The sequence below is a fragment of the Nomascus leucogenys genome, chromosome 4 (genome assembly GCF_006542625.1).
Source record: "Nomascus leucogenys isolate Asia chromosome 4, Asia_NLE_v1, whole genome shotgun sequence".
Lineage (NCBI taxonomy): Eukaryota > Metazoa > Chordata > Mammalia > Primates > Hylobatidae > Nomascus > Nomascus leucogenys.
This window is the reverse complement of record NC_044384.1, coordinates 91325973-91338070: the sequence shown is the minus strand read 5'-3', so window position 1 is coordinate 91338070 and position 12098 is coordinate 91325973. Positions and strand designations below refer to the sequence as shown.

Below are 12098 nucleotides of genomic sequence, written 5' to 3'. Positions count from 1 at the left end.
CCTGAAGTTGACATGAATGTCCTCACGGAGCAGCCTCTGCAGGTCTGTGAGGCTGTGGATGTGACAGCTCCGGCTCTGGCACAAACGTCAGCCCCAACCCAGATGCAGGGAGGGAGGGAGGGAGGGAGGGAGATGGCTGCGTGTCCAGGAGCACGGGGCCATGTGGCACCGGCTCATGTCAGCAGACACGGCACACATAGACCCCTGGGGGCTATGACGAGGTGAGGGCTGAGCCAAGGGAGAATCCAGGAAGGTGTGCGGGCCAAGAGGAAGAGAGGGGAGGCTCTGGTGGCTGGAGCCAGCTGGGGGAGGGGAGGCATCAGGGGCTAGGATCCCTCAGTCCCCACAGCCACGGTGCGGACTTTGTTGTTTGCTCAGAGTACAAAGGAGAAGCCTTCTCCGGGTTCTTAGCAGAGGAGCGAGACCTCTCCGACCAGGGAGACAAGAGGGGAGGTTATGAGGTCACCTGGGAGAGGGTGGGTTCCAGCTCCCCTCGCCACTCCCCGACTGGATGCCAGAACCAGCCTGTCGTCTTTCACCTCCAGACAGCAGGGCCCTGGCTCCCAGTGTCAAAGCATGTATAAGAGCGGTCGCTAGGGCAGTTCTGCGGAGACGCCAAAGTACATGAAGATGTGCAGGAACTTTGTGCCGTCGACCCTTGAACAATGCAGGGTTGGGGCACCGACCCCCGAACTGCCCAGTCAAAAACCCATGTATAACTTTTGACTCCCCAGAAACTTCACTAATAGCCTCCTGTTGACTGGAGGCCCTACCAATAACATAAACAATCAATTAACACATATTTTGTATGCTTCATGTATTCCAATAAAGTACGCTAGAGAAAAATGTCATTAAGACAACCATAAGGAAGAGAAAAGATATTCATTCAGCATAAGCAGATCACTGTAAAGGTCTTCATCCTCGTCATCTTCACGTTGAGTAGCTGGGGAGGAGAAGGGGTGGCTCTTACTGTCTCGGGTGACAGAGGAGGAAGAAAATCCATGTAGACGTGGACCCGCATGGTTCAAACTTGTGTTGTTCAGGGTCGATGATACACAAAAAGGACATTCTAATCCAGTGGGGAAAAGGTTGATCATTCCATAAGTGGTGGGGTATCAACAGGATAACCTGCAAAAGTAAGTCTGTAGGTCAGAATCATTCCCATGCGATTCAAAGATTTAAGGGTAAAACACAAATCAAAAAAGTATTAGGAAAACAGATTTTGGTGTTGGAATGGAGGAGGCGCTTCCAAGCACGCACAGGATGAGAAGGCATAAAGGAAAAGATGGATGGCTTTGACCACGTGAAAAAGTGAAAACATAAGTAAGACCTCTGTGTGGCAAAAGAAAAAAATAATAAATGCCATAACCCATACACGAGACAAATAGCACACTAGGGAAAAACATGTGTGATGTGTACTTGACATCTTTCTTAACATAGAGTCCTGACAAATCAATGAACATGAAAAGGCCCAGTCCCAGCCTCAGCTTCTCTGCTCAGCACCCACCCTGGGAGGGAGTGGGCTTGGGGGGCTTCTACCCCCTCACTCCAGCCTTGGGGCCCCAGGAAATTGGCCGAGGCCTCACTAATTCAACAAACATTTGTGCAGCACCAACTCTACCCTCCATGTATTTACTGGGCACCTTCTAGGCTCCAGGCTCTGGGAGACTGTCTGGGGTTAAGAAGGTGACTGCCTGACCTAGAGCTGGGCCTCCAGCTGGTGGCAAAACACCAAGCAAGGAGATCAATAAACCAGGACATTTCAGGGAGTGGTGAAGGCTTAGAGGAACACGGGGAGAGACGAGACAAGGAGGCCGCCCAGGATTTTGAGCTAAGGTTATACAAAGCAGCAGAGGACAGCGTTCCAGGCAGAGGGAACAGCAGGTGCAAAGGCCCCAGGGCGACACAGCGTGCTCAGTGCTGATCGACATAGGCTCTCAGATCGACATGGGCGCTCAGATCGACATGGGCGTGCTCAGTGCTGGAGAGGGGCCAACAGAGGAGACACCTCTGGGGGCACTGCAAAAGGAGACTGGATTTTACTCCCAGTCCAGTGGGAATTCTGCAGAAGGATTTGGCCCAGGGTGGGAGGGAAGTCTCAGCCTGGCTGTTGCCTGGAACAAGCAGGGAACAGGTTGGGGGCATAGCTACACAGTGAGGTGGTTGTGACAGTCCAGGCAGAAGATGCTGCCAGTCTGGGCAAGGGGCATGGGGGGCAGGCTCAGAGCACATGCTGCAGACCAGAGAGCCACAGACACCAGGTGCACACCAGGGACCCTGGGTAGTTGGTCATGCCCTGTGGATACAGGATTCGAACCGGCTTGGGAGGAATCTGAGCTCCCGCTGGGACATGCTGAGCTGTGAGGCTGTTGGCCTGCGTGCCTTGGAGCCCCTGGAGAGAGCAAATAGCTGACGGAGACATCCTAGCTGAGGTCCCAGGAAGGGAACCAGGGTCGTATGGTGATGATCTTGAGATATCCCCCACAGTGGTCAGCCAGGGACATGGCGCCCCTGAGGCCCTTGGGGGGCCAAGCATCCGTCGGTGGGCAGAGGCTGGCAAAAGTGGATGTCAGCAGCAGGGGGAAGGGTCTTTCATCCTGGCCGTCTCTCAGAGGGAGGCAACCCTGCTCCTGGGGGGTGGTCAGTGAGGGCCAGCCAGGCAGCGGCAGCCCCAGGAAGTGTATTGGGATGGTGCTGACCAGGCCTCTGCCGCATGGTTGTGCTGTGCCGAGGACCCGCTGAGGACATAACTGACCATGAGCGGTGTGGGTCCCCAGCCGCAGCAGAGCTTCCTCTGGCTGCTCAGCAGACAACAGTGAGACACCAGGGACAGAGACAAGGATGAGGCTTTGGTCTGCAGCCTCTGAGCGGACACACTCACCTCAGTGCCTGCCAATTCAGCCCCACCACAGGCACCAGTCCTGAGCCTGAGCACAGGGGCTGCCATGACGCTCAACTCTCTGGGCCAAGACTCACACCCAGCCTGGACACTGCCCAGGTGAAGGGCTCTGGGGAACAGGTGGAGCAGCTGGTATGTGTGTGACCATGGGTCCCAGACTCAGTGCCATCTGTCTCCCCATTGGGAGGGACACCTGGTACCTGCCCAAGCACCCATGCCATGGGACTTGCTGCTTGCTCTCCACGCAGCTTTGTCCCAGCAGCACCCCCAGCTCCTGTGATGGGATGCAGGGGGTGCTGACCTCTGCAGCACACACAAAGGCCCAGGGGCCTGGGGGTGCAGGCAGGTGCACTCCAACCTTTCCAACCTTTGGGCAGCCCAGAGAACAACCTAATGGAAAGTGAAGTGAATTGTGCAAGATCATGATGTGCAGGGTGGTTCCTGCATTCTTTTTTTTTTTTTTTTTTTTTTTTTTTTTTTTTTTTTTTTTTTGAGACGGAGTCTCGCTCTGTCGCCCAGGCTGGAGTGCAGTGGCGCAATCTCGGCTCACTGCAAGCTCCGCCTCCCGGGTTCACGCCATTCTCCTGCCTCAGCCTCTCTGAGTAGCTGGGACTACAGGCGCCTGCCACCACGCCCGGCTAATTTATTTTTTGTATTTTTTAGTAGAGACGGAGTTTCACCGTGGTCTCGATCTCCTGACCTAGTGATCCGCCCGCCTCAGCCTCCCAAAGTGCTGGGATTACAAGCGTGAGCCACCACACCTGGCCGGTTCCTGCATTCTTGCACACACAGTCTCCCACACTCTTATACAGCCACAGGTACGTATGAGGTACACATGTGCAGGCTCACCTAGCATGCCTCCCGTGTGCACAGCAATGCTCCTTTGGCCTCAGGCCACAGGCACACATGTGCGACTGTACGTGCACTCGAGGAATCCCTAATGGTTATGGCCATCGGGTGGCTCACCGTGCACTGAGCACCACGCTCTGTCCCTGGTGTCTTCATGCCTCAGTCCACTTGATCCCCTCAGCAACCTCCTGGGGAAGGTGCTATAGCTGCCCCATTTTATAGGCAGGGAAACTGAGGTTCAGAGAAGCAAAGTGACTTGCCCAAGGTCACCCGGCCAGGAAGCAGCAGAGGCAGAATCTGACCCCAGACCCACTGCAGCACACACACGCCTGCCTGCACACTCCTGTGAGGAGATGCTGTGCGCCCAAGGCCCTGCAGCGGTGTGGCGGGTTCTGAGGCCATCTCCCACTGGCCACAGCACAGCAAGCTCCAGCAGGGCAGCTGCCCAAGGGCCTGGCAGTAAAACCTCAGCAGCAAGAAACACGGTCAACTTTTGTCCAAGAACTGAAGCACTAAAGCAAAGTCAAACACAATCGCTCCGTGCCCTGCCATGAACTGCGACCTTACCACGTGCTGTGACCTATTGCCGCTTGTGCCCGGCTCCGCACAGGAGCCGGGTCTGACATCCGATTGCTCAGAGCCTGGTATGAAACATTCTAGGTATCGCCCTGAGAGTGGCTTAGTAACTGCTGGTTCCTCAGGGCAGACAGGAGGAAGGCCAAGGTGACCTTTGCCCTGCGACCCTACAGAGGGCCCCGGGGAGGCCCTGCCTGGTCTTTAGACATTGCCCAACAAGGATGCTAGAGGGAGCAGTGAGTTTGCTGCCTCCTGGGGAACTGCAGCCCAGGCAGAGAACAGGACCCCCACCCTGGGAGCAGCCTGTCCCTGGCCAGTCTGGCATCCACGAGGCCAGGGCCTTTGGCGGTCCTAGGCAGGGATCAAGGCCGGGCAGGTTCTGCAAAAATTTCCCTTGAAAGACTCTTTTTCAAGATTTTCTTTTGAAAACAAATTCATAACCACATCAAACAGGAATCCCCGTTGCCTTGGGTTTGATCGCTGGCCGCCCGGGGCTCTCTAACTAGCTGTTATTCTAATTGCTTTTTTCTCTTCCGAGGGCTGCATAGGTCTCTTATGGTTATTAATTTGGTGAGTGCAGGCCAGGCACAAAGCAGCTTTTGTCTGCCTTGCCTTTTAATCACTATCAAATTGCAAATAATGGCGGAGGCTGAGATCCCCAAAATTGATCTGTCCCAGCAGTTCTTGGGGAACCGGCCCCAGTGCCTAGAGCATGCACTGCCTTCCCCGAGGGCAGCTCCCCGATGGCACTTGCCCGGATGCACCTCCCTGTGGGTGGGGTCTGGCCTCGGCCATGCGAGGTGCTTCTCAGGCTCCTCTATCGCCAAAAAAACCAAATGTGCCAGCGAGATGAAGGCACCCTGTCTGCAGAGTGGTGGGGTGGGAGCCTTCAGGGACGCATGCTATGACAAGTGCTTGAGTCAGAGCTAAGACTCTGGGGCTGCAGAGGAACCACCTGTAGCCCAGGCCTGGGCCCTTCCCACAAGGGGGGCAGCATCATGATGCATCAGACTGTGGACCCGCCCTGGGCATCCAGCCCACACCCTGGCCCACCCCCGGGGCCTCTGTCACCAGCAGCTGGGATGATGAGAGCATGTCTCTGGGGCCAGAGACCCCCGCCAGTCCCTCAAAGCCCCAGTTGGCACAGGCAGCAGTTGAGGTGAGCTCGGGACCAGCCAGAGCCAGGCATGGGCTGACGCTGGCCCAGGCAGCTTCAGGGAGCCCTTCAGTGTCAGTCGGAGGCAAGCTCAGCCCTGTGGCTGCCTCCCTACCCCAAAGGTGGCTGAGTGCCTCTCTACACGGTGCTGGGACTCCCTGCCGGCAGGAGCTGTCACCAAAGTGGCTTAGGACCAAGCGCCAGCTCCAGCCACACCCTCAGCCTGCACACCCTGCCTGCGGCCCTGACACCCACTGTTTCCTTCTGTCCCAAGAATCCCCGATGAAGGCCTCCACACCCATTAGCACATGTGGGACTTGGACAGATGTTCAAGTGCCATAAAGTGAAAATTTATGAAACCACAAATGTTCATCTGTGATGTATTTGGTGCTTTAATTGATGCCAAACCCATTGATACCCAAGCTGGGGCCTGCACAGTTAGTGATAGTAAGCCATGCAGGGCAAACCTCGTTCAACGCTACCAGCATGCAGGGCCCAGGGAGCTGAGGTGGGCCCTAGGACACAAACCCGGGCTTTGCCCTCAAAGACCCAGGCTGGCTGCACCTTTGATCTGCTATGCTTTCGTAGGTCTCTGGGCCTCAGTTTCCTCATGTGCACCCTGAAGGCTGAGCGACTTCCCATGCCCCCTGCCAGGCACGAGTAGGTCGTGGGACTGAGAGGGCTGGTCCTGCCGGCAGCAGGAGACACAGGGGTCAGGGTGTGGGTGAACAAGAACAAGACCTCAGGCTGGTCCCCCTCCCAGAGGCCCCGCCCCACCCTGCCCTCTGCTCTCACCGGCTCCCTACCTGACACACTGCCTCCTCCCCCATGGCAGCTCCGTGGTCTCAAGATGGAGCCTTGGGGTGGGAGCTGTGGGGACAGGATGGGAGACATGGCACTCTCAGCCAGTGACCCTGACCCTCTTTTCCTGGGCCTCAGTGTCTGCATCTGTGGGATGGAGTGTGGGCCTCTGTGGCTTGTCCCCAAGTGGCTTTGCAGAGCACTGAAGTGCTGGCAGGTCCTTGGGTGTGAGGGACCCCGGTGGATGGCCCTGGGCCCCTGCCCCTGCCAAACCACAGAAGTCTTGCACCCCTTTCCTCCATAGTCTGGGCTTCACATCAGGTTTATCTGGGAAAAATAAAACATGGGGCTCCCTCTGGCCTGGACTGTCAGATCTCGGACATACACCTGCCCTTGTGCTCGGGACAGTTGGGTCTCAGACTCACCCCATAACTGCAAGGCAGAACCACAGGGGAGCCAGGGAGCCTCCACACTGCAGCCCCCACCATCCAGGGCTGGGAGTGGGTCCCCTGGGCTCCTGCTCTGGGCAGGGCACAGTCCCACCTCCCAGGTGGAGGCTGCCCGCCTAGCCCTCTAGACAGACGCTCGGCCCCACTCAGGCAGGCACCCCCCTCTCATCTCAGCCTCTCACAGCACCCTGTTGGCTGCCTCTTCCTTACCCTGCTCAGCCTCCATGGTAGGTGCTGTGGGTGACGACCACAGCACCCAGCCTTTGAAGCTGGCCCGGGTCCACCCGGACCCTGGCAAACTGGTTGCTCCCTCTCTGGCCATCCCGGGGCTTGTGCCCACGTCACCCAGCAGCATCTTCCCTGGGGTGGTCTCACCCGCACAGAACCCAGCCCTGGCCCACACCTCGCCCCAAGCCTGTCCAGCTGGATCAGCAGTGGGGCCGGGCACATGAGGGACCAGGCCCGCCCGGAGCAGCCTAGGGTGCAGACCCCTGGAGTGCACAGCCAGGTGGACCGGGCCAGCTCCCGCCTGCTGCCTGTCCTTAGGGCCAGTGGTTGACGTTGTTGTGGCTGAGTCATCGTGCCTTTCTCTGGAGCCATAGGTTTCCCTGAAGCAGCTCTGCTGTTCAGCCCTTATCGCGTGCTGATCTGTTTGCCCCTCCCCCGCCACTTCTAAGTCTTTCCAGGCCTCCAGGTACCCACGGTGGGGGAGGGTCTACTTCATTCTCCACAGAGCATGCTGAGGGGCTCTCCTGCAAGAACGCCACAGGCTGAAGGACCAGCCCTGTCTCCTGTGGCCACCAACAGAGCTGTGCGCCCTCCCCAAATCCTCCCTCATCCTGGGGCCCCCAGGTCCAACCTCCTAGGGAGAGGGGTCCCCAGCCTGGACTCCTTCACCTGCCCCAGTCTGCCCCTGGGGTTGGCTCTGCTCCACTCAGTACCTGCTCTGAGGGTGCCGGCCAGGGCCTTCTAGTCTCCCCATCAAGGCTGGATGGCTACTTCCCACCCAGGGCCGGGCTCCAGCCTCATTCCCCAGCGGTTCTGTCCTTCCAAGGAGCTCTCAGACCACCTGGCTGTCCACTCGTTTGGGGCTTCTCTGCTGCCTCCGCAGCCCTGCGAGGCCTCTGAGCACCTACTCTCTGCACTGGGTGCATCTCGGGTTCTGTCCTGCCTTGACCTCCCTGCCAGCTTTGCAGGACAGCCACCCTGGCACATAGCTCACTGCAGAACCAGCTCCTGAGAAGGTGGAGGCCACATGGCCAGCCAGAGGTCACGCTCTAGGGCACTGGTCTGACCACAGAATGTGGGTGCAGATGATGTCTGGGAAAATAGTGGTGTCCCTGCCAGGTTAAAGACATGGTATAGTGGTTCCTGGGGGATGACAAAAAACCCCACCCCTACCCCCTTGCAGAAAGCATCGCAGAGGCACAAGCCCTATGCCCTGCAAGCCCCTCTTGGAAGTGGCCCAGCAGGAGCATCCCCTGCACACCCAGGCAAAGCCCAAGGCCTCTGCTTCCTCAACCACCCCAGGCCCTGCCCATGAGCCAGCCTTGCTGAACTCTGCCCTCTGTCCAGTTCTCCTCCGGACACAGTAGACATAGCCCCCAGCCTTTCTTGACCCTTAACCCAAAGGTCCCCAAGCCTGGCCTCAAGAAGCCAAAGGCTGCCGCAAACCCAAATATTTCAGGTCCGGGTCCCTGGTGCAGACCCTGCCATGCGGGGATGTGGCCCAGAAGGCCAGGCAGCCTGGGGAGCAGAGAAGGAGGAGAGGAGGGCTCCTGACCCTGAGCCTACATGCCTGTGGACACATATGGGGACTCCCAGCATGCACGGAAGGGACTCCAATGGGCACACATGCACATTCCTTGCACTCACACAGGCGTAACCAAGGGCCTTGCAGACATCGGGTGCACACGTGCGTGCCGCCTGCATACAGCACACACTTGCAGAGACGGTTGGCACCTTCCCTTCCCCGGCCCCAAGCCTGGTCCCTGAGGCTGTCTGCACACCTGGCTGCTTCCCACCACTGACTCTCTCGTCTGCCTTTGTCCCTGCAGGTGACGCAGCTGGACCAGAGGCTGGCACTCATCACCGACATGCTTCACCAGCTGCTCTCCTTGCACGGTGGCAGCACCCCCAGCAGTGGCGGCCCCCCCAGAGAGGGCGGGGCCCACATCACCCAGCCCTGTGGCAGTGGCGGCTCTGTCGACCCTGGGCTCTTCCTGCCCAGCAACACCCTGCCCACCTATGAGCAGCTGACCGTGCCCAGGAGGGGCCCCGATGAGGGGTCCTGATGGGGGGGTTGGGGCGGGGGGTGGGCCTGAGAAGGGAGGCCAAGAGTGGCCCCACCTGGCCCTCTCTGAAGGTGGCCACCTCCTGAAAGGCCCAGAGAGAAGAGCCCCGCTCTCGGAGACCCCAGTACCCCGTGGACCATGCTGTCCGGCACAGCCTGAGCTTGGGGCCTCAGCAAGACCACCTCTTCCTGGCCGGTGGGTACTAGAAGTTGGCTGGGTGTGGGGGCCCTGTCTCAGGTCTGAGTTGTTACCCCTAGCGCCCTGGCCCCCACATGGTGATGTTGACATCACTGGCATGGTGGTTGGGACCCAGTGGCAGGGCACCGGGCCTGGCCCATGTATGGCCAGGAAGTAGCACAGGCTGAGTGCAGGCCCACCCTGCTTGGCCCAGGGGGCTTCCTGAGGGGAGACAGAGCAACCCCTGGACCCCAGCCTCAAATCCAGGACCCTGCCAGGCACAGGCAGGGCAGGACCAGCCCACGCTGACTACAGGGCCGCCGGCAGTAAAAGCCCAGGAGCCCATTTGGAGGGCCTGGGGCTGGTTCCCTCACTCTCAGGAAATGCTGACCCCATGGGCAGGAGACTGGGGACTGCTCCTCAGCCCCCAGCTTCCAGCAGGAGGGACAGTCTCACCATTTCCCCAGGGCACGTGGTTGAGTGGGGGGGACGCCCACTTCCCTGGGTTAGACTGCCAGCTCTTCCTAGCTGGAGAGGAGTCCCACCTCCCCGCCCCTGAGCCCGCTCTGCGTGGGGATCCCGCCTCCAACCCCTCGCCCAGTCCCAGCAGCCAGCCACACACACAGAAGGGGACTGCCACCTCCCCTTGCCAGCTGCTGAGCCGCAGAGAAGTGACAGTTCCTACACAGGACAGGGGTTCCTTCTGGGCATTACGTTGCATAGAACTCAATAATTTGTGGTGATTTGGATCTGTGTTTTAATGAGTTTCACGGTGTGATTTTGATTATTAATTGTGCAGGCTTTTCCTAATAAATGTGGCGAATCACAGGCTGGGCTGGGCACTGCTCTCATCTTGGTTCCTGGGGCATCCATGGGGTCTCTGGGACAACCTGGGACTCAGCCTCCACATCCCCGGCCAGCTCCCGCCGATGCCTGCAGGCCTCTGGGTTGCTTCCTCCCCAGGAGACCTCCACCCACGGACAGGACCCCTGCAGTTCCCCTGGAAGCAGTGCCCAGGTGGCCATGGAATAGGAACGCTATGTCCGTGTACCGAGGAGTGGGTCAGGGTTCAAAGGGTTCAGAGGGACTGTAAGATGCCATCGAAGGCTCCAGCTCAGTGATGTCGCTCCTGTTCTGGGCCCTGGGCTGGCCCTGGCCATGAAGTGCAGTTACAGTGTGGTCACTGCCTGTCTTCCAGCAGACTCTATGCCCTTGGGGCAGATGGGCTCTGTCTGGGCCTCTCTGTCTGCCCCTCCCAGGCCAGGGTGGCCCTTGACCAAGGACCCACATGCTCCACTCTGGGAGCAGGCCCCATCCAGGCCCACTCCCCAGGATGCCAAGGGCTAGACTCTGGAGAGGGTGTGGTGCAAGGAAGGCCTGGGGCCCCTGAGGCTCCCATATGCTCACCCCTGTCCTCCTCCAGGCCTCTATTTCCCTATCGGTAACACGATGCTCCCTTAGCCTGTCCAGTTCTCTGAGTGGAACAGAGGGGCCATCACCCTGCTCGCCCTGACCCTGTGCCCGCAGCTTTCTGTGAGGCCCTCCTCTCCTAGGGTGGAAAGAGTGCCTCACTCTCAGCACAGACACACTCACCCAGGGTAGGTGCATCTGCTGTGCCCGCACCTCAGCTATTGGACCGTTTCTCAGTCCTTCAAGACTGCAGCCCCCTTCTGTCCTCTTTCGAGAGCCCATCCCGAAGTCTCAGGATATCAGGGCTTGGGGCATCTGAGATCTCAAGGATGGGGCTGTCCTGGGTCCACTGGGGGCAGCAGGCGGCCAGCAGCAGGTGGCAGAGACAGCTCTCCCCAGTTTTCTGTGTGGAGTAGGGGTGGAAGCCCTTGTCAGAGGGAAAGGCCCTAGGTCCCACCTGCTGCCAAGCCCACTGGGCCCGTGCCCCCAACCCATGGGTCTTGGCATCTGGCCTGGCCAGCACTGACTGGGATGGACGAGGTGGAGGGGCAGCACGGGGCTTCCCAGGCTTCCCTGGCCTGCACCCACCCGGGAGGAGCGGGAGCAGCAGTTACTGAAAGGCAGGAACTGTTGTTTCCTTGTTGGGTAAATATTTGTGGAAACCCGGCGATGCCGGCCGGAAAGCAGGGCCCTCCACAGAGCCCAGGCCCCCCAGGCCCAGCCGCCCACCCTGGGACCCTGGCCCACAGGGAGCTCCGTGGGGCCGCCCATCTGGGCCGGGTGCGGCCCCGGCACCCAACGCGCCTTGTTGTCCGTATTATGGACTGTGTACAAAGTGCCCGGACTCCACTCCTGGACGGGCCATTGCAGCCCTCTCGGGTGTGAAATGCAATTTACCTGAAATAAAGCCCAATTATGGAATTAGCTAATTAAAGCTATGGCGGAGGCTGGGCCTGGCCGGCCGAGTGCTCAATGCCCGCCGGTGCCCGTGGACTGAGGGAACAGATGGCGCCTCGGCCCGCCGTGCCGGCCGCATTCCTTCACTCTGTCCCCCGATAAGTGACCTAGACAGCACACGACCATCTGGTGTGTGGCACGTCCTGCAGGCCCCGGACAATGGCCCGGCAGACCTCTCCGCGAGAGGGCCGTCGCCCGGGCAACGGTGGCATGTGCAGCCCCGGCCCATTCACGGCCCCTCCCGCAGCCCCTTTCTTCGGGCCCTTTGTGGCCTCACCGCGGCTGCCTGGCTGCTCTGGCTGAGGATAGCCATGAGTGTTTGTCCGCAGAGCCGGCCTTTGTCTCCAAATTGGGCTCCCTTATTGAGGTCCTCGGGGTCCAATGGGTGCCAGGAGCATCTGCTGGGGGTGACTGGGGGAGAGGCGCACCCACCTCCCCTGCCAGGCTCCCCTCCCCCATCACCAGCCCTCAGATGTCCCCTCGTGGGTGCTGGGCGTGGCCGTGGGGAAGCCCATCTCTAGGGCTGGCAT

At 59.4% G+C, this 12098-nt stretch overlaps 1 protein-coding gene across 1 annotated transcript in view; it reads left to right on the top strand.

Annotated features, from left to right (window-relative positions):
• KCNQ1 (potassium voltage-gated channel subfamily Q member 1) overlaps positions 1–10030 on the top strand; it is a 397426-nt gene extending 387396 nt beyond the window's left edge. The window contains exon 16 of the mRNA XM_030811467.1: positions 8788–10030. Coding sequence (XP_030667327.1) covers positions 8788–9024 — 237 coding nt within the window. The 3' untranslated portion in view covers positions 9025–10030. The remainder of the gene's footprint in view (positions 1–8787) is intronic.
• Positions 10031–12098: the final 2068 nt, after the last annotated feature.